General features: G+C 42.7%; 1 protein-coding gene across 5 annotated transcripts; it reads right to left on the minus strand.

Annotated features, from left to right (window-relative positions):
* Positions 1 to 2,591: 2,591 nt before the first annotated feature.
* chd4b (chromodomain helicase DNA binding protein 4b) lies at positions 2,592 to 22,133 on the minus strand. 5 transcript variants are annotated; one of them, XM_068569032.1, is made up of 40 exons: positions 21,878 to 22,133; positions 21,347 to 21,556; positions 20,809 to 20,936; positions 19,020 to 19,268; positions 18,783 to 18,898; positions 18,561 to 18,660; positions 18,272 to 18,476; positions 18,029 to 18,150; positions 17,745 to 17,868; positions 17,400 to 17,572; positions 16,613 to 16,858; positions 16,176 to 16,379; positions 15,845 to 16,056; positions 15,590 to 15,721; positions 15,387 to 15,486; positions 15,037 to 15,228; positions 14,462 to 14,662; positions 13,723 to 13,860; positions 13,469 to 13,590; positions 13,183 to 13,356; positions 12,865 to 13,006; positions 12,499 to 12,748; positions 12,287 to 12,411; positions 12,103 to 12,195; positions 11,867 to 12,008; positions 11,207 to 11,376; positions 10,905 to 11,079; positions 10,128 to 10,214; positions 9,132 to 9,223; positions 8,914 to 9,047; positions 8,210 to 8,354; positions 7,944 to 8,100; positions 7,072 to 7,157; positions 6,710 to 6,974; positions 6,568 to 6,624; positions 6,031 to 6,204; positions 5,791 to 5,899; positions 4,855 to 4,987; positions 4,570 to 4,765; positions 2,592 to 3,794 (listed from the first exon to the last, which is right to left on the minus strand). In XM_068569032.1, the coding sequence occupies exons 2-40, from the start codon at positions 21,408 to 21,410 to the stop codon at positions 3,598 to 3,600; spliced, it is 5,931 nt and encodes a 1,976-aa protein (XP_068425133.1). In that variant the 5' UTR covers positions 21,411 to 21,556; positions 21,878 to 22,133; the 3' UTR covers positions 2,592 to 3,597. The 5 variants fall into 5 exon arrangements, with proteins under 5 accessions (XP_068425133.1, XP_068425131.1, XP_068425132.1 ...); XM_068569030.1 differs by having other exon boundaries at positions 10,893 to 11,079; XM_068569031.1 differs by having other exon boundaries at positions 10,905 to 11,082.
* Between the last annotated feature and the right edge of the window lie 546 nt (positions 22,134 to 22,679).

The raw sequence follows: 22,679 nt of genomic DNA on the forward strand, positions 1-22,679 counted from the left end.
AACACAGAACACTTCCTTATTTGTAGTTTAGTAGTTTAACCTTCCCCCCTCTCACTGTGTGTGTGAGCTGCGTTCTGCATTTGCAACTGTAAACTCCAAAAGAACTACAACAGAGAGGCTTGAAGCAGATCACCTTCAGTCTGAGTGTTTTATTGTTTTGTCCCTGGTACCTCAAATGCATGTAGAGGCTTGCAAGAGACATTAGTTTCCATATAATGCAACGAAAACGGCGCCATAAGGACTGCTTGTTTACTAAATGGAACACATATTTCACTTGCAAATCGTTTTTGACCGACAATAGGATTAAAAGTAGGAAAAAAATATGTTCAACTGACAACAAAACAGATTTGAGCAAAAAGCTCAAACATATGAATACGTGGAAGAACCTACATTATATATAGCAAACTGTAGCCCCACCCAATACACACACACACACACACACACACACACACACACACACACACACACACGCTGCAGGTGGCGAGGCCGTGGTTACCGCCAGCTACTACAGTTTGCGTTATCCTCCTCAAAGATTTGCATGTTCATCCGTTGATGCTGGTTTGGCTTCTGTTCCCTTCTGACACACAAAGCGTCACTTCTCAGGCTGCAGGATGAACGCAGTAATGTGGCAAATGGCTCACAGCCTCAGTGTCAACAAAGAGAACAAATATGTCACATATGTGTCAGACTGTTGCATGCAATGCATCCAGTTGTGTCTGTTCAGAGGAGTTTATTACGTGCTGTTCTGTTCCTTCCCTCCTCCGTCTAAACCTCGATAAGATATTAAAATAGTAATAACGCTGTTGAAACAATTAGTTAATTCATCTTAATTTTCACTGCTTCCTCATATATATATATATATATATATATATATATATATATATATACACACACACACACACAATTGACCTAAACCCGATAGAACACATCTGGGTTCCCGAAATTTGATTTTGGCAAAATGGACTAACCTGCCACATAATTTTTTCACTTTGATTTTTAGGGTGTTTATAAACTCAAGCCCTCTGCAGGCTGAAACTTTTATCAAAAGATGTGGCATCCTTTCATTCCCAAGACATCAAACTGTCCATATGAGTAAAGATATACAACTTCTTTTTTTTTCGCATTGAGATCTGTTTTTAAAGTGTTTCTTTAATGTTTTTCAGCAGTGTATAATATTTCATACTATTGTGTTAATCCATGTGGGCGAGGTAGAAAGTTGATGCAGAGGACTGTTGTGGGCATTATTGGATTTGAGTATTATAAAATGTAATATATTGTGATATATAGCAATATAATATACTTTGATTGGGGATGTTAGTCATATCCCCCACTTATCCTCATAGAACACGTTTGTAAACATTAAAACCTGTTTCCAGAGATGGAATAAAACATAGATGCCATTAGACAATCAAGTTATTACCACTAGTGTTAAGTACTACAGCAGCACGTCAAATAAAGACCAAAAGAAATCAAAGACATGAGACAAGAGTTGAACACTTTTTTTACATTAGAAAATACAGTAAAAGATACTCACCGACAAGACATCTCGGGGCTCTATGGCAGTACAGACTCTCTGCAGTCTGGGCTTCTGCACCAGGAAGTGAATGCCTGGATCCAGTCTCTCTGTGCTGTCGTCTATACTGAACGTCTCTGCTTCCAAACAGTCAAACTCAGAGTCAGGCTGCATTAACAGCCCCTGCTCTTTCTTTTCGTGTTCAGCCTCCAACTCTCTTTCATGATAAGATAGCAGGCTTCATTACCAGCCCAGCCAATCGTCCCGCCCTGCAATTTACTCTAATTGTCTTAATTATCCAACTATATACAGGAAAGTGTGCTGCTTCCGGTCCTCTTCTTCCTCTGCTCCTCCTCTCACAACCTTCTCCATGTGCAAATGCTCTCCTGCTTTTCCTTCTCTCCTGTAAAGCAGCATTTGCCTCCATGTAAAGTCCACCATGTCTTTCGAGGGTTGCATGCAAAGCAGGTCATGCTCTTTACGCTCATTTGTTTCATTTGCAGTTACACTTTCCTGGCCTCAGCACAATAGAAACATGTTGACAACGAAACAATAAATTCTTTAGTGGAAACAAACAAATGCAGAGGTCACTGAATGTTTTGATGACTATAAAATGTATGTGAATGTGAAAGATTTCCTTATTTCTACAACAATTATTTAAACATCAAATGAGAGAATTTTGTTTTGGTAACTCAAGACAGCTTGGGAAATCGTTCCGTTAAATTTGTCCCAAATACTTTAATTCAGTCTGCAGCCTTGAGGCTTTACTTGAGCACATTTGTGCTTTTAGCCTGTGTCAGAATGTGAACATGCTCACAAGACTGCTATTCGCAGGTTTAATGTCTTAGTTTAGCATGTTAGCACGCTAACATTTGCTAATTTGCCGTAAAGATAAAGTAGAGCTGCAGCTTTTTGGAATTAAGTTAGTTTTGCAGCAATTGTTCCGTAAAGTGTTTAATAGATATTTTTGACCCGTTTAAGCAAGATTAAAAGTTACTTTATCACCAAAGTGACGAGAACATGAATATTTAGGCCACATTTCATGGCAATTCCTTACAAATGGACAAAAACCTTAAAAAGCTGTTGACTTTTTATTGTAGTTCTTAAAAACAAAACGTCAATGATAGAAACAACAAGGTGGTAACCATAATAATAATATTCAATAATGTAAAACAACAGAACAATATACAGTAAGAAATTAAATTAATCATTCTCAAAACATCCCATGTACCTAAAAGCTGTGGAGCTATTGCATGCCCGTATTTCGGGAGTTTCCAGGGAGCAAATCTGTGGTGCAGTTAGGAATGTCGAGGTGTTGGTTGGTGCTTGAGCACAGAGAGCCGATCCTGGATTGGGTCACCTGACGAGAGAGGTGGAGGTTTTGGATGGAGGAAAGGACACAGGAAGAGGTAACGGAACTGGGTGACTGATAGAAAAATGACAGTAACAGTCTCTCAGCATCGGGGCGTTCTGCAGTAGAGGTGCACATTAATATGCCCTGTTTCTCTCTCATACACACGCACGCACACACGCACACACACACACACACACACACACACACACAGGCGGAGACATTAGAGTTGAATGACTTAAAAAGAAATCACAATTTTCTAAAGGCGAAATTGGGCACAATAAAATCCCTTGAGTTCTTAAATAATTCAAAAATGACTACAAAGCACCTGTATACTCCGAGCATGCTGCTTTTTCTCCCGTCTAGCTTCTTCATGTTACATACAGTTACATACACATGTTTGACCCAGTTGTGAAGACGGAACAGGACAGGTCAGTGGAGGTGCCCACAGTTCAGCCACAACAACGGTGCTCAGGTTATGGGAGTTACATCTGAATCCCAGTGGAGGAGAAAGACTCGTGTCCATTCGCTCCCATCTTGCATCTGCAATTCCAGTCCGGTTCCAGTAGCTGATGCCCTTCCGAGTCCAGGAATGGGTTGTGGGTGCAGAAGGAGGAGGACTAACCTGGCTGTGCTGTACATGGCGGTTGAAAGGGAGGACGTCTGCTACATGGCGGTGAGGTGAGGGCGACTAGCCTGAGTCAGTGAGGGTGAAATAGAGCGAGGGGATCGGTCAACGCGGCACCTGCATCTGCTGCGAGGTCTGGTTCTGACCGGTGACGTCGGGGCCACGGTTGGCCAGTCGGTTGAGGATGTTCCTCTCGGACATTTGCAGCCGAACGGCGACAGGGGGAATCCTGGCGATGGTCGCCGGCAGACGCGTCACGTCAGCCTTCATGTCACTCAGCAGTTCCTCGAGCTGTTTGAGAACTGAAAAAAAAAAAACACAGATATGCGCTCTCAGCACGGTACTCCAAACCACGGATTGCTTGTTTGTAGCCAGTTTTGTGTCCGGTGAAATTTAAGGACTCCAATTATCCATATTTCAGCATTAAGCATGAGCAGTCGGACCATATTTCGCATGGCAACATTTACAAAAGAAAGCTAGAGGAAATATTGTTTAAAGCTCTGCTCACGCTAAGTATGGGAGCTAATAGGAGTTGTAAATTATACAATTTCTATTTCATCATTTTTTTCAAGACCACTTCTCAAAAATGAGGATTTGCTGCTTCACTCCCTTTTGTGCATTCAACAATTAAAGAAGTTTCCTGCGACTCTGGGATAACACGATAGGCATTTTATAGGTTGAAATATTATTAAGAAAAAAAACATGTTGAAAATAATATTTTTTTGCAGCGGGAAAACCAAACCCTCGGATTGTGCGACTGATTGTCTATTCAACCTCAAGAAGAATAAAAGGTTGTCTTTGTTCAAACATGGAAGCTGCCAACAGTGTTACACTTGCAGCTTAGCAGCTCTAATTAGATATATAAACATTTTTATTTACATAATAGCTTCCTCTTTCCTAGTCCTGATGTCACCACTATGACGGTGACACTTCATTCACCCTCTCACTCCTCTTTTTCAAAAGAGTCTCTTTACAGGACAGCACCCGCCTTTGCAGTTGCCAGACAAGGGCCAAAGCCTGTGCAGTGCTATTATTTCCGTCACTTTGACAATCTTTTTTGATCTTAAGTATGTTTACCTTTATGCAGAACTGCATTGGCAGGTTTGTTTCCAGACATGGACTCCTTGCTGAGGTGCTGGTGAGACTCTGCGAGGCACTCCACCTCACTGAAGCGAGTGTTGAGGGCCATGGAGGGGTGGGCTGGGTCCTCTGTCATGTTCAAGTAAGCCGCCCTGCGCAACTGCTCCTCAATCACCAACGCTTGCTCCAGTAACTATATCGGAAACAAAGAAAGACAAGCCCAGTGAGATATTCCACACGGACAGGCAGGCAGATAAGAGACAGCGAGAGAGCTCGGTTTACCTTGAACCTGCGGGCCAGAAACTTGTTCTTGATCTCCAGGAAGTTTCCTCTGCTCATCTCCCCTTTGAAGGGCTCATTGAGGATGGCAAACCTCACATCATTCTGCACATCCTGCCACCGAGCATAGCCATGTCTGAGAGAGGCCATGGTCAAGTGTAACAACAATATTGTTTGGTGAGGGTCATAATATTTTACAGCAATTAGTATTTCTCTTGCAAGTTTTAAAGGATAATAAATGCTGTTCGTCTTGCATGGATAACTTTACACATCAGCAAGTAGAGCTGTAAATGTAAACCTGCACACCCTGACTCCTAAATAATTCTGAATCCACACAAATTCCTCATTCTCATAACAGAAAAGCATAAAGGACAATATAAGGGTCTGAGAATGCTTGGCCTCTGTGCGTCATAGTGGCAGCTTCAAGTTTCGGCAAATGTTTACAAAAGCACACACTACCATGTGACAAATACCCAGTGCTGGACAAACATGTACAAGATGGGGGAAATGAGTCAGCACACTAAATAATGCTCCCAAGGACATAGCTTAAATTTCCACCAAGTTTTTAACATCTAAAATGCAGCAATGTGATGTCACAGCTAACAATTACTTTAATTAACGATTAATCTGCTAATTTGATCATTGTTTGGTTGATATGATTTCAGGAAAAAAAGGGAAGCAACAATCATAACTTCTCAAAACCCAAGACGACCCCTTCATTTGTCTAGCCAAAAGCAAAAAACAAAACAATGATATTCAACTTTCTATTATAATAGGGTGAGAAAAACTGATTTCTTCCAAGTCAGAACCAGATTCTCCAAACAGCTGCCGATTCCTTAATTGATTAGTCCACTAATCCTTTCAGGTCTAATGTGATGGGAAGAGAGCGATCACACACTGTGCGATTTTTAACAATGAATCGTTAATTTGAAAAGATACTGTATGATTCCTGCCAGCAGCCAGTAGTCATGGCGACGGTGCCAAATCTCAAAGGTCTTCTTGGTGACGGTGGCCGCCCGCTCCTCATTCTGCCACAGAGAGTGAAGCTCTGAAAGGGAGGACAGAAAGGTCAAAAGAGGTAAACTTAAGAGAAGTAAGAGGAGACAGGAAAAAGTGTGAGTGAGTGAGTGAGTGAGTGAGTGAGTGAGTGAGTGAGTGAGTGAGTGAGTGTCCGTCCACCTGTGAATCCCCCGTCAGCAATGTTGAACATGAACCTCTGCTTGGTGGCTTTTTTCTTTTCTTCGGTGACGTTAACCACCGGCGCAGCTGTTGCTGCCGCTTCTTTGGCGTTCTCTCCGTTCTGCAGTTTTCCAGCCTCGTCTGATTTCACAGCGTCCTTCTCCTCTTTTTGCTCTGTGAGGAAACAGAAACGCATCAGCGAGCGCCACAGTTTAAAGATCTACACACAAGTGAAATTAAACATGAATACAAAGGGGATTGTTGAAATGTACATTTAGTTTTCCCTTAAAGATATAAGATAAGATAATCCTTTATTAGTCCCACAGTGGGGGAATTGCAGGTTTACAGAAGCGGACAAGTAAAGTACACACACGAGAGACAGTCAAATTAAATTAAAAAAACAAACAAGTAATATGAATAAACAGTAATAATAAATGAATAAATAGAGGATGTCTACATCCGAGTCAAAAATTTTGGCACATTTTAAAAAAGAGTGTACTATTTAATTGACTCGCTGTGCATGTGTGTGTTTTGTACCCGTCTTCTCCTCTGGAGGCGAACTGGTGTCCATCTTCTCATCTTTTCCATCCTCAGCTGAAACAAAACAAGAGAAACACTGTTAGAAAGGTAGAAAAAGTGAAATAAGGAAACAAGACACAGTGGAGAGCAGTTTCCTCACCTTTAGACTTCTCCTCCTCTGAGTCCATCTTGCTCTCCAAAACCTCTCCCTTGACCTCAGCAGGAGTGTCCTTCTCTGTCTCTGAAGTCTTGTCCTTCTCTTCTTTGTCCTTGCTGGTATCAACCGCCTCCTTGTCCTTGCCTTCATCATCTCCTTTTCCTGTCTCCTTTTCTTTCTCCTCCTTCCCGACGACAGCGGAGTCGACCACCTCTTCTTTCTTTTCCAGAGCGGGGGATTTTTCAGCCTCATCTGGGATTTCAATAATCTAGTTGAGAGGTAGTCAGTTTAAAAAGTTAGATGAAATCTGCAAATGTTGTTGAACATAACGTATTAGACTGCACAAGCATAAAAGCAGAATTTACTTCTGGATCCTCCGTCTTTTTGGCTCCTTTGCCGTCCTCAACCTCCTTCTTCAGGTCTTCCTTATCTTCTGATTTAGACAAATCTTCTGACAAGAAACAGAAAACACAGGTCAACCCCAGACAAAGAGTGCATTTTAACCGGATTCTGTTATAACCGCCAATAAAAAAATATTTAATTTCCTTAATCATTGAATGAGTAAAAAGTGTGTCACGTGTCAAGTTATTACTGATTTCATGTTCTTCTTGTTGTATCCACAAGAGGGTGTCAGAATATAGGCCGATAGTGAAAAGATACTTTATAAAAACTAAATTATAACATATCTTTCAGTGCAACACAGAAGAAAAAAAAAATGTCACAACTTTTAGGATTATGACTTGGATTTATATGTGAAGTTGGTATTCACATTAAGTTTTGGTCAGAGTAAAATAAGTTTTGCAGAACCAGAGAATCATAGGTCTCCGCCTAACAAATGTCTGGGTGCAAGAATGATGACGAGAGTCCACTAAGAAACACATCCTCGACTCAGACAGACCGACAATCACAAGGTCACAACGCTTCTCTACATGCCGAGCAGAGGTTGAGCGAAGCGTTGAGAGACCGGTCTGTGAGTCTTGAGTAAAGGTTGAGATAAAACACGTGGTGCTGAGCTTTGGGCTCGGACGAAATGGAAATGCTCATGTCATTTGTCAGGATACCCATAAGACAGTGTTGCAACACACATTTTATCTGATGGTTCTTATTGCAAAAGAAATGTCTAACCAGAAACTGAAATTAAATAACCCGTCTGCAGTGAAGATTTGTACATTTTAAGAAATCATATGGAATTTTACTTCCTAAGAACAAAGTATGGAGTGTGTGTGCATGTGTGTACCTGGCACAGGAGTGTTGGGCTGTGTGTCTGCAGGAGTCCCAGTCGAAGGAGTTTTTGGGTCTTCACCTGCAGCCAAAGCTGCAGCCCTTTTGTTCTCCTCCAGTTCTGCCATCCAGGGCATCGACCACTGACCGTTCACATGCTCAAACTCCTGCACCTGTTAATCAACATGTGACTCTGTCAGCCCATCACTCACTCACTGGTTAAATACTTTAATTATCTAATTATATGTTGTAGTGTATTCTTTTACAACCTGTAAACCGTACCTTTTTCCTTATCAGTGACATCACACCAATACGGGTGAGCACATGTTGCCTTGACAGACCCTCGCGCGGGACGCCGTCTGCAAAGGTCTCGGCTCCGTCTGCCCCCGGCTCACAAAGGTGACGCATGAACAAAGACACATAGGCCCTGAGAATATTGGTGAAGAACAAGAAGGCCGACAGGTGTCAAGGTAAATACATTTGGAAAATATCCTAATCTCTGCAAAATCCACATTTCATAGAAATGCACCAAGAACATACATTGAAAATCCAACAAAGCGACACATATACCAGATTCACGACCACTCAAAGCTTCAACAAACAACTCAGACAAGTAAGCTGTAACGCTACTTATGGCTATGAATGGTTTGAAAGGTTTTCATAATATTGCCAATAAAATTTCCCGATATTGGGTATCTATACCTAAATAATATTTTCTCTGGACGATGCAAATATTTTTCTGAACATTAAACTTTTTAAAAACAGCCACAATTCTTAAACGTTGTCTCAACATAAGTCCCACGAGTACTTTACCCTAAATAATATGGTTTAGACGTTTAATTTAATCAGGCACTCCTTTGCCAAGGTTTTAAATCTGACATTTGCTTCTAACTAATTCACAGTTTTAATTTCAGATTAAATGAAAGAAGTGAGGTTTGATAGTCAGCGCGCCAATACAAATAGAAAAACATCCCATTGAAACTCACTTGAATTCTTTCTCAGACTTCCCACGAAGGTCCCTGACGAGCCACTGGTTGGTGAAAGCATCCTGGGGAGGCATCCCATAACGCATCACTGCATTTAGGAAAGCCTTCCTCTGCCGTGCATTGAAGCCCAAAACCTGATGGGTAACAAAGAGGTCAGGATATTTACACATCTAAAGTCCCTTCCAAAAGGCATTTAACGTTGTTTTTTCTTTTCTCACCTCGATGTTCCCGCCCACTCTGGCCAACAGTGGAGGCAGAGGTTTGTCCCGATCGTTCCTCAGCCCTTTGCGGCTTGGTCTGCGGGAATTTGCTAAAGCGACATGACACAAAGTAAGTCCATCTGAGATCATGAAAATTTAAAGTAAAAAAAAAAAATCAAACATTGCATTTGGAACCATCATCATGTGCGTTCTAAACGTCCATAAGTTGCTCTGAAGATGTTCCACTTACGGCTCATCCCGACTTACTCTGATCCTGCTGAAGCTGTCTCTCCTCATCTCTCAGCACTTCAACATTTAACGCTTCTTCTTGAAGCGTAACACTTTCAGAACATTTACAACTGAAAGCATTGTTGTGTGTAATTTAATGAAATTGAAGTAACAGAGCCATAATTTACACAATCAATAGAAACATGTACATCTTTTTGTGCATACAAAATAACTGTTAAGATAAAAAAAAATACTGACACTGCTTTTTTTAAAAACAAAAAACTTTGTAAAGTGCATTTCAAAACAACTTAACAGTAAATGTGAACACCAACAATTTATTTTAAGTGCAGGTAGATTTTTCAGCTGGCCGAGAAACCGTTGATGATTTTCTTTCCCTGTTTCTTTCCTTTTTTCCTTTTCTTTTGGTCCTTTTTTCTTTCTCCTCTATGCTCATTGCAGATGCTGCAGCGACAAATGTTGTTTTGTGAGTTGTTGTAGAGGTTGTCAATGAGGATATTATAGTCGTCGTCTGAATCTGAATAAACATCTGTAGAGGTGGTTTGAAGGATGTTAGTGGGGGAAAGAACTGGGGCTCGAACAGGAAGGGCTATCTCAATGTCTGCGGCATTGCTGGGACCAACTCTTGAACTTAAATACATCTTAATTACTGACTTCAAATAACTCAGGTGAAAACTCTGCATCTTCATGCAGGTAGTTTACCAGTTGTGGCTCAAAAGCACACGCACTTCTCCTCTGAGCAGCAGTGATTCAAACACTGAGCCTTACCTTCAGCCCGTTCATCAAAGTCCTCATCGCCCTCCTCCGAGGCCACCGAGTAATCAGACTGGTTGTCCGACTGATCCTCCTGCCAGTCTAAAGGGAGCAGACAGGAATGTTGAAGCAGGATAAAATAGAAGCAAGATGGATTTGAAAGTTCAGATAAAGAACATCCAAACTCCTTGAGGAGCTGCAGCCTCATTTAATTACTATCAAACAGGCTTTTAGCCAGGAGAGGGAGCTACTGCTTTTCAGTTTCTACAAATACATTATTTAGTAAATGTGTTTTCATGGGTTTATTGTATTCGAGTTCACCAAAGTGAACGACTAAATAGTTTCTCCGCTGTCCTTGTAATCCTGTATTTAGTTGACTAAAATACGTCTGTATTAAGTGGGCCAAAGGGAGAAGACTGCAGCATAACAAAAGGTGGCTGAAAAACTGCACTGAGAAGGCTACATTTCCCTATCTAGTATTATTATTAAGTTCCCCTCAAAGACTTTGTTTCTGTAATAATGCTATTTGTAAGCGGATCCCCTAGGTTTTCAGAAATAGTTTTAAAGATGCTTGGTTTGAGGAGAAATACTCTACCAATATCTAAACAACACACAACTAACATGTTTCTGTTAAGTTTCTACAGCAAATCTAACAATACGAATAACATAATACATCACGCACTCACTGAAACTCCTACCATGTTACACCAACAACACCACACAAACACCACCAGCAGCACGTACTTACAAGAAGAGATTAAATTATATATTGTTCTGTACCCTGTCTTATACCTCGGTCCTCCTGAGAGCCGTCATTGTAGTTGACAGGCTTTCGAGTTCTTTTGCCTTTGCCTAAGTTTCGGGCAAGGTCTTCTTGCTGCTGCTCGTAGTGGTGACGCAGCAGCTTCTCCCAGTAGTCAGGATCAACACTTTCCTCCTGCTTGATCACCTCTCGTTCCACCTCCTCCTCCTCACAGAGAGCAAATAGTAATTAATGTTGATGAACAGAATCAAATGCAAGTTTATTTCTGGAGTTAAGACATTATTAGATAATTTAAAAAACCTATATCCTTTTCCTTGCTGTCAAAAAGTACCTCATCTTCTTCATCTTTGACCACATACTGGGCTACTTTAAAGGAGCTGAGGTATTCGTTCATGCTCTGAAGCTCAGTGTCGTCCGTGGCATCCCGGTCCCTGTCTAGCAAACTGTCAATTGCGTGGTCATCGTAGTGGATCACACTGCTGTCATCCTCCTTGTTGTCACCTGGAAAAAGGATGAGTCAAATAAAAGAGGAAGGAAGCAGACACTACATTTGCTCCCTGTAACATCTTTAGGGTCAGACTGGCATTTTAAGAGTATATCCCAAAACTCCATATCCTTAGTGATAGTATCCGGCTTATCCCAAACACAAAAATAACAATGTGCATTGTAGTCTTTTAAGTTAGTCGAACCTTTCAAACTTTGGTTCAATGTTTTATACAACTGAGAAGCCATCTATTGACAAAACAGTGTGCATTACAGATTCCCTTCTTGAACAAAAACACAAAATATTGTCCATTACTCTCACAAATATTGCATCTGCCCTCAATTAAAATTAAAGTTTCTCACTGCATCTGCTCATTATCTTTTAAGATATCATTTTGTGGCCAGTTATGGACAATATTTTACAATTGATATTTGACACCATTTTGATCCGTCTACTCCAGATATAAAGGATTACAAAGCAAAGGCTCAACACTTGAAGTTGACTCACCCTCTCCAAGTTCATACTTGAACAATTCTTCAGTTCCAAACTTGAGGATGTCGTCAAGCTCCTGTTTGGACATGGAGCCTGTCTTCGAACCGAGACCGGGTCGCACCACCAGGTGAGTAAGCATCATCTTCTTCTTTGCTACCTGGAGGAGGACAAGTAAGAGATGAGCAGGTGTTCACAGAATCCTGACATCAGCGATACAATTTTCATTTCTTGTTGTGTTTCTTTTCACAGACCTGCGTGATCCTCTCCTCCACAGAGGCTTTGGTAACGAAGCGATAAATCATCACTTTCCTGTTCTGGCCAATACGGTGAGCTCTGCTAAACGCCTACGAAGCACACAGATATAAAAAAATTAAAAACATTGATCTAAACGAACCAACATCCTGACATGAATGCAAAGTTCCTATCAGGGCAAACCTGGATGTCATTGTGGGGGTTCCAGTCAGAGTCGTAGATGACAACGGTGTCAGCTGAAGCGAGATTAATGCCCAAACCACCAGCTCTGGTAGAGAGGAGGAAAGCAAATTGGGGAGCACCAGGAGCTGTTGGAAAAATAACGAGAAAGAAAGTTAGAACACCAATTGGTGACCAGAGCAGCTGTTTTTAGCCAATATAAACAGTGCACGTACCATTGAAGCGGTCAATGGCCTCCTGTCTCAATGCGCCGGTGACACCACCATCAATTCGCTCATATTTGTATCCTTCGTTCTCCAGGAAGTCCTCCAGCAGATCCAGCATTTTAGTCATCTGGGAGAAGACCAAAACCCTGTGGCCTCCGTCCTTCAGCTTCCTCATCATCTTCTGGAGCAGCGTCAGTTTTCCTGAAGACTTGGTCAGAGCATTGCCTTCATACATGCCATTTGGAAGTTTTGGTGCCTCCTACAGTCAAGAAAAAGACATCTAAATAAACTGATAGGAGTAAACACGTTTCCATGTTTAGGCATGGATCACCCTCCAAAGGAACTGTTTGTTTCCCGACAACTTGAACATCATACCGTGGCAGCTGCAGGAAAGAGGTAGGGGTGATTGCAGCACTTCTTAAGGTCCATCACCACGTTGAGCAGAGACACTTGGTTTCCTCCGCCACGAGTATTCAGGGCATCAAAGTTACGTGTTAGGATGAACTTGTAGTATTTCCTTGTTTACAAAAGATTGAAAAAAGAGAATGGGAAAAGAGAATTTAGAGATTAGACAAAGGAAAATATATCATACACATACATTCAAATCAATATTCTTCAATATGCAGACTGGTATCATTTCAGTCGGTGTATATTTTTACTGTTCAAATATATTGCTATCTTTCTATAACGTACTTCTGCATGGGGCTCAGCTCTACTCTGACAATGAGCTCAGTCTTTGAAGGCATGTGTTTAAAGACATCAGCCTTCAGCCTCCTGAGCATGTGTGGTCCCAGCATGTCATGGAGCTTCTTGATCTGGTCCTCTTTGGCAATGTCTGCAAACTCTTCCAAGAACCCTTCCAGGTTGCTGCAGAGAGAAAGAGAATACAAATTCATTACAATAGGATGGGGGGGTGGTGTGTCCTTCTTGAATCTGCAATTCAGTCACATATGCTGTGGACACATGTGGGTCTACTGACCAGAATCTGACTGGTGTCAGGAAGTTGAGCAAGTGGAAGAGCTCCTCCAGGTTGTTCTGAAGAGGAGTGCCAGTAAGCAGCAGCTTGTGTTGCAGCGGATAGTTGTTCAGAATCCGGAAGAACTAACAAAAGACAAGGAGAGAGAAAAAAACACAAACATTATATATTATTCATTGAACAAACAATTTTTGACAATTAGAATTCAATCTTAAACACAGAATAAACACTTCTATAAAACTACTCCTAGTTATTACCTTAGACTGGTTGTTTTTGAGCCTGTGAGCCTCGTCCACCACCAGGCAGGCCCATTCAATGGAGCCCAGCACAGCCTGGTCAATGGTAATCAACTCATAAGATGTCAGCAGGACGTGGAACTTGACGGTTGAATCTTTCTGTAGAGCACAGAGAGGGGGGGGACATTAGTTCCAAGGTGACAAGGGTGACCGTGACCACAACATTACAATATCGCAATTATTGACAAGCCAACCAACCGCAAGAGGATGGCAAGCAACTACCACAAGAATTATGTTTTTTTATATCTGTTTTTTAATTCTTTACAAAGGGAGAGCATATTTACACTCTGTGTTCTACATTAACAGTAAACAAGTGGGCAATTTAATTAGTTTAAAATGTATTTGTCAACAGATGTCTTTCAAAATCAAGATGAATTAAATCATACCTCTCTCAAAGAAAGGCAATAAAAATGCATATTGCGTGTTGAGCCTTTTTACATGCCAGTGCGTGTTGAGCCATTATTCCCACAAGGGAAATTATTTCACCGCCTTAGCCCTAAAGTGCCACAAGCTAAAACTGGGGATAAACCTTTCTGATGAGCCTTTTTTTTTACCAGTGTAACTTTCAGTACTATACAGGACAGTAAGTGCTAGTATGTAGGGCACCAAGTCAAACTGAATACCTTACTTCATCAGTATTTACTATCAAAGACACCGAATATTTTAATTTGATATCACTATTTTCTTCATTCTTCCTTACCTTCATCTTGGATGCTTTTTTCCCGCCTCGGATGGCATTTCCCTCAAAGGAGAACTCGTTCTCCCTGATGACAGCCCTGCTGTCTTTGTCCCCTACGTAGGTCACCACGTACATATCAGGGGCCCACATCTCAAACTCTCTCTCCCAGTTAATGATGGTGGACAAGGGAGCACTAACAAGGAAGGGACCTTTGGAGTGACCCTGTACCAGGAAGACAGCGTCAACATTTACATGTAAAGAATTAATTTGTTATTAAATAGCTATATTTATGTAACAATTTTAATCCAAAAAGCTTTACAATTTGTCACACACACACACACACACACATAGACATACACACACACACCTATATCTGTACTGCCCTGCCTTTAGGGTAGAGTTCCTTACTTGGAGCTGACCCCCTTTTATGGCCAGAGTTACTATGTGTCACATGTCTGAAACCCTTCCCACTAACATTGATTGACAGGGGAGGGCAGACTGGACGCAGCCGGTTCAGATGCCGGAAATAGCACCAGAAAAAGATACTACAAAAACACTCAAAATGCTTGCAAGATAATCATATATACTGTTCTTACCTCCTTGTACAATGAGTAGAGGAAGACAGCCGTCTGTACGGTTTTTCCTAAACCCATCTCATCAGCCAGGATTGTGTCTGTGGCCTGAGCCCAGGAAAACCTCAGCCAGTTGAGCCCCTCCAGCTGGTACGGATGCAGGTTGCCTCCTGTGCTGTCCAGGTAGTCCGGCTGCCGATCAAACTTGATGGTGGGCTTGAAGGAAGAAACAAAGAATAATATCAAATCCACATCTGTCCCAATTCAAACTAATTTTATTCTGCCAAGGGAATGAATACACTTGATGGCTACACTGTATTATACAATTAGTTTCACAACAACCAAGGCTGTGTTTGGAGAGTTTGTTTTCTTACATCTACAATTGGATTAGCAGGTGGCTGCTCTGCCTTCTTGACTTTCACTGTCTTCTTCAGCTTCTTCAGAGGTCTGCCCTCATCACCCATCATCAACTCTCTAAAAAGGGAAATGACAGGAATATTTTTTTGTTAAATATACATATTTTTAACTGCATTTATTATTAGAAGAATTATCCAACATGTTGTCAGTCTCTGTATACCTGTGATTCCAGTAGGTCTGTTTGTAGGTATCAAACTCTGGGATGTCCATATCTTCGCTCTCCCATGTTGCCTGATCATAGGCCAGATCTCTCCATTTGATCAAGTAATGTATGTTGTTCTTTTTATCAACACTAACGTGAAAAAAAAACACACACACAAGAAATATAGAGTTGATGATAAAGTACTATTGCTGCATTTGCTCTTCAGGCTCTTTGGGTGCAGAGGAAAGATGAAATAATATATATGTGTCCTACGTGTGGTTGATAATGCGGTGGATCATCATCCACTCCATTTTGATTCCATAGCGGTAAAACTCCTGTTCCATCTGGATAAAGAGAGGATCCTTGTTCTTCCGCTTGGTGCTTTTGTTTTCGTCACCCTCAACACCAAAATCCACAGGCGTGGGTTCGTCCATGTCGGTCTTCCTCTGGTAGTTGCGGAACATCACCTGGCAGTTAAGCTCCAACTGGGTAACAGGGAGGCAGAGAAAGGGACCATTGGGTTTGTGTTCGTCTTGTCTTGTGCATGCAGAGAAAAATACACAGTCTCAACTTCAAGTGGATACAGTTTCAGAGTGTGCGCTACCTGTAGCTCCAGCACCCAGGAGCAGTGCCAGTAAGACATGTTGCACCATTTCACAAAGAACTCCCTCTCCCTGCGGCCTGCCAGCGGCGGGGGATCAGAGGCATCAGCAGCAAGATCAGCAGGCCGAGGGACAGGCGTGGGGGCTGGCGGCTCCCCCCATCGCCATGTTATTAACTTCTGGACTTTGCCCTTCATATGTGGACACTGTTAAAAAGCAAGAAAGGGGAAGAGGAAAATGTAGGATATGATACAATAAACAGAAGCTCTGGTTCAAGAAAAATAAATGGATGGAGGATCTTTTAGGACATGCGATATCAGCAAACTAAAAGCTGCTATGGTTTAACTAAAAATACTGTAGACGTGCACTAGATTGAATCTCCATCCGCATACACGCCCACATGAGCACACATGCGCACAGACTCGTGCACAGCACTCACCTTGCAGCGGGGGCAGATCCATTCTCCGTTGGGAATTTCAGGGAGAGGAGGGTTGAGGCAGTGGATGTGGTAGGAGGAGGGGCAGGTGTCACAGCAAAGCAGCTCCCCTCCGTCCTTGCACACCCGGCAGAACTCAATGTGGTGGTCGTCTTCCTCCTCCACCCCTTCATTACTCCTGTCTTCTTCTTCCTCCCCTTCGACCTCAGAGAGCTCATCTCTGGCCTCCCACTGGATCCCTTCCTTTTCCTGGTGGCAGAATTACAGACAGAGGGAGGTGGTGTAAGTGTGAAGGGGAGGGGGAGGGGAGAGAGGGGGGAGGCAGAGACAGGCAGGGAAGGTATGCGGAACAGAGTGAAAGGAAACAAGGGAGGGGTGTGGGGTGATTTTCAAGAGCACCAGGGGTGGGGTGTATGTGCATTGCGTGCGTGTGCGTGCGTGTGGAGCCATATTGGAGGGGGAGGGAGGGGAGGGACAAGAAGAGGAAATGGGGGATGGGGGTGAGACATGTGGTGGGAAATAGGAGAGGATAGATGGAAACATGAGCAAGGGGGTGGGGGGGGGGGGCAGCAGAGGACAAAGAAAAATAAAGAACACAAAAATATAATTAAAAAAACATTTAAAAAAGTCAATTTTGTCAATGCAACTTTCCAGCAAGACACTTCCATACAATATCTTACAGACAGGTGTAATTTCTTTGCACTGCCGTTTCTCACTCCAAGAATCAGGCCCAATCTTTTCTAACATAGGACCCAGTGGACTTCTCTGGACAGCTTTGAGAGGTACTCACACAGTGTGGGCAGCTCCACTTGCCCTCAGGGGCCTTTTCCATGTCAGGGTCCAGACAGACCATGTGATAAGCTCGGGGACAGGTGTCACACAAAATGATCTCGCCTCCCTGCTGGCACACCTCACAGTAGTCCTGGTGGTCTGTCTCGTAGCCATCGCCATCCTCCGTTTCCACTGAGAGAGGACACCCAGTAAAAATTAGCAAAAATAAAATAGCTACCTGGACACTGTATGTGTAATTGGCTTTGTTTTTAATCTTATTTGACGAAGCAAAACCTCCATCGAGTTTTGAAATCTGTCTTGGTAACAGAACCAATTTTATTAAAGTAACATTTTCCATGCCAACCTTTCTTCTTTTTCTTCGCACTCTTGGGTTTCTTCTTAGGACGGTTGCTGCGGTTGGAGCCATCTGACACCGAGAAACTCCCGTCATCAAAGTCACTCTCTACATCCGGTTCATCTTCATCACTCTGACAGAAGGACAACAAGGAGAGGAGATTGGAAAAGAGATAAATAACTGCTTACTTTAAAGTACATTATCAATTGCCTGATTAAATGATTATCCAATTTTTAAACATAATAACTCGAATGAAAAAACACAAAGAAATGGGTGGCATAAAAGTCTCTTACCGAAGAGCGCTTCCTCTTGCTGTTGAGACCGCCTAGTTTGATTTTCAGTGGCGCCACCTTCTTAGGTTTGGGCTTCAGTGGAGGCTTAGCCGCGGGCTTCGACTTCTTGCGAGCATTGGGACCTGAGGAGACAGAGATTAAAGTTTATACCAGGAGACAGTTTATTTTGTATTATTCAAAAACAAATCACCATTATCTTAACATTTATTCATACTGTAATCTAAACAATAATGTGTCCTTCACCTTTCCCTTCTTTGGTTTTGGCCTTGCGGAGTGGAGGTGCGAGGGCTGCTGGGGGTGTAGCAGGGTTCGGAGCAGTGACCGGAGCAGGAGTAGGTGAAGCGGCCGCACTGGTCTCTGGCCCTCCCTCTGTTCCTGCCACCACCATGTTCTCCACAGCTGCAGCCACATTGGCAGCTGCTAGGGCTGCATTGGCAGTGGCGGATCCCTACATGAGAAAACGCAGCACAGAGTAAGAAACACACAAGAGGACAGCGACACATTGTTCATTAAAAATCTGACTTGCAAATACCTTAAGAGGGTTGTTGGTGCTGAATTCTCGCCACTTAGCCATCATTAAAGTCATCATCTTGGACACAGCGATTTTGGGGTTCTTAGCTGCAATTAAGGGCCTAAGGACAGAAAATGTACAAGATGTATCATGATTACTTAAATTTAAATACATAGCTCCTTCAATATCAAGGTAGAGGCAATTCAATATTATCTACTGTCAATACAAAAGGGGTCTCCTCACCTGACGAACTGGCTGAAGGCCTTGTAGTTGGTGAGGGAGCTGTAGTCTTCCTGAGTAAAGACGTGGTCAATGTCTTTCATGCCCCAGGTTTCCAGCAGCTGGGTGGAGCTTTTAGGCTAAGATGTGAAGAGAGAAGAGGGGTTGAAAAGAACAGCCGGGGAAGGTGAACTTGTCATGCTAGCCCTGATGGAAATAATTAATTATCCACTCAGCAGCCGTGTCTAAATGAATCTTTACCTGGCAATCATCATCATCGTCGTCATCATCTTCCGGTTCTGGCTCCTTACGTTTGCTCTTTGAGCTGGATGAGGCTCCTTTCTCTGCAGCCGCACCTCCTTTCTTCTTATCTTTGGCATTGCTGGAACGTTTCTTCTTCTTCTTCCCGGGGGCATAATCACTTCCTTCACTCGCTGACCGCACACCTCCCTCTTCTGCATCTCTATCTGGTGCTTCAATCAGGTGCTCTGGGGAACTGACCGGCAACTCCTGCAAAACAAAAAGCCACTTTGCAAATTACACAAAGACACTAGTGCTCAAATATATATATATATATATATATATATATATATATATATATATATATATATATATATATATATATATATATATATATATATATATATATCAGTATGTTTTATAAATTCAAAACGAACGTGTCATTAATTCTAGTATGTTTTTTGATTTCTGGTAATAAATATGCCACTCTATACAGTTGTGGAGGTCTGCATGGAAAGTCACAGAGCTCTGCTATCGTCTATGTATAGTCAGTACATCATTAAATTCAGGAATCAAATGATCAGTCACTATATCTATTGATTGACTGACAAAACTGACATAACAAGCAGTTTGAATCTTTAACTGGGGCTCTGGAACATTATACTCTGTATTGTTCACTTTTTAAAAAGGTGTAATCTAATCAAACCCATTAATTGACTAATTGGAGATTAAGGGAAAACGATCTGCAGATTCATCAATAAGACTCAATTAGTTCCAGCCCTGATTTCAGAAAATGCTCATCTCTTTTATTGTAATGCCAACCTGACCGATGTCCAGTCACAGGGGAATAAAATAGATGACATAAGACTAACCCAGCAACGGGAGATAATGACAGAGACCTGGCTCCATCGTGGCATCCTGGATCTAGCTTTGATATTTGACGGGCAGATCACACATAGGCAAAGATGATGGACATTGTTTTCCTGATGACGGACATTGTTTCCCAAGATTTTTCTTTTAAATAAATGTCATTTTTAAATTAGGTTATCTATTGGCAAACAGTATTGCAATACTTATATATTTGCAGTTTACAAACTGAGTGTGTGGCGACATTCCCGGAAAAAAAAATCTCTATTTCGGTGTTCTAAATAAAAATTGTAATCTCATGTATCAACAAAACTTCAGGCTGCTCAATTTAAATAAGTCTCCTTGATTTTCTCTAAATAGAAATAATGAATCAACCAGGACCTAAGTTGTGCATTGAAAATGGAGAAAAACTGTATTACAAACACCCAGTTTGGAATACTGCAAATATATAAATATTGCAATACTTTTTTCAGTGGTCCATGGACTCAATAACAATTGTATCATCTTCTTTGATCGATAGTGACATTTATTAAAATGAAAATCTTTGAATTTGCCACATTAAGATGATTGCCTATGTTAACCCTGCGTTGCATCAAGGCAAACAATTATCCTTGAATTATTGGCCTCTTCGATCAATTATATGCACAGAAAATATGATAAAGGCATTTGTTGCCTTCACTGTCAGCTGTGAATAAAACTCTGAAGAATGAGTGAATCAGCCAACTATTTGGCGACAAAGAAATCCTCAGAATTCAGTTACGTTGTGTGCGTGCGTAACAAGTAGACTGAGGGAGGTCCTAGTCTTATGATTGTTTAAGTGTGGCCCCCAAGATGTTGATTGACAGATTTGTTTACCAGGTCAAATCTGACAAAAACCTCATGAAAATGGGGTTCCCTGAGTCAACAAGTTGACAGTGTACCTAAAAAAGTTAGTCAAACTGACCTCTCTGATGGGCCTCTGCCTCTTGCTGCTCCGGCTCTCTCGGCTGCTCTTCTTGGCTTTCTTCTTCTTCTTTGACTTGGGAGCCTCCTCCACTTCAGACACAGCATCCGCGAGCTCGTCCTCCTCACCTGCGGGCGACATGCTGTCATTAGCGGGAGAGAAGACACGCGGGACTACCGGTTATGCTGCAGACCGGAGAGGATGAACGGACGCGCGCACTGGCAAGGCTTGGGTCGCGTGTCCGTGCGCGCGCATACACACACCCTGAACGCCAGTACAGAACAGGTTGAAACTTGTCTTTGCTCCGGTTCCGAAAAACTTTGACAGTTCACGCCCGCGCGCAAGAGGACACACGCGGGAGGTTTGCGGCACGAGAGGGGTTAATAAATAAAACCCGTAACTGTAAACTCTTCCGGGAGAAGTTAGCTAACTAGTCCGTAATGGCGAGTGACGGACGGGCTAGCTCGAGCTAACGTTAGCTCCCGCGAGCTCCGCGAAAGAGATGGACCTCCTTCAGAGGAATAAAACACGAGCTTACCGTGAAGAAGTGAGGGCTCGTCCGCTGCTCCGAAGTCCTCCCTCTCATCCTCGCTGCCCGACATGTTCGCAGCGTTTTAATTGTACGTCTTGCTGGTCGAATTAATCCCTCCTAAACCTTGCTCCTCAGTCGGCGAGGGAGGAGGGAAAATGACGTGGGACTGTTGGAGAATGGACCGGGGGTGTCCAGGAAGGGTGGGGGCGGTGGGGGCTGAAAATAAATAAATAAATAAATGGCATTGGTTGGTATAGCTCACGTAGTCCTTTCCTCAATTCCTAATATTTACACAGAATCTGCTCTAATTAGCCACCTGCGTACTCAAAGAAGTTAGATAGCGTGGATCATCTACGCTTGGACATTATCTGCAGTTGATCTGCAGGTATTATTAGTCTACACAGGAGTGGATGAAGTTAAGTGTGGCATCCATCATTATTTAAAGTGTGGGCTTCAATCTCGCATTAGCGAGTTAAAACAGTACGTTGAAGTAAAGTTTAAGCGTCGAAACCCAACAATCACACGTTAGAAACTTACTGTGGTGAGTGTGAGCGTAGTCCCGGGTCGAGGTGTGCTCTCTCGCTCTCGCTCTCTCCCGGCGCTAGAATGAATAGTCAGGCTGTTTGTGCGGCAGTTGTTGTCATTTAGCGCTCATTCGTGAAACCCTGCTGAATCAATGATCAGCTGAATAAAAAAAGAAGGATCCGTCAATGACCCAGAACACGTTGCTCCCCTCTTCTCTCCCCCAACCTCACAGGCAGAGCTTAGCTAACATCCTCACAAACACACAAAGGGGCAGACATCCCATAATAATCCCCCCCCCCCTCCCACACTCACACAGGACTCTGCATAGTTACCTCGCAACGGACAGACCATAATACTCAGCCTGCCCCCACCCCCTCCCCCACGCGCGCGCGCGCACACTCACCCGCACGCACGCACACTGCTGCTAGACATGCATGCACCAGGCTCATTGCATGCACACTCCTTCCCCTTTCCACTAGTAGTCCCAGCCCCCTTAGCAACCTCGTTGTCATGGTGACACTCCCTCCCCTACGCTCCTCGACAGACCATAATACTCCAGCAGTACAAGCATACATCCCATAATATACAACTCCTAAAAAGACAAGAAAGAAGAAGGAAAAGAAAAACACCAGTCACATGGTCTCAAGGGGAACTCAATTCCACTGGTGACAGACCATAATACTCACTGACCATCAGTCTGGGAGTGAGCATGCAAAGAAGTCAAAGAGCCTTCACTTGTGTCCATGTGATCCGAACACAGGTGGACTGATGCCTTCAGTGCCGTGTGCAGGTCAACCTGAACCTGCTGCTACTG

This window comes from Clinocottus analis, unplaced genomic scaffold (assembly GCF_023055335.1).
Source record: "Clinocottus analis isolate CAN_PGR_092001 unplaced genomic scaffold, fCliAna1.0.p SCAF_9, whole genome shotgun sequence".
Classification (NCBI taxonomy): domain Eukaryota; kingdom Metazoa; phylum Chordata; class Actinopteri; order Perciformes; family Cottidae; genus Clinocottus; species Clinocottus analis.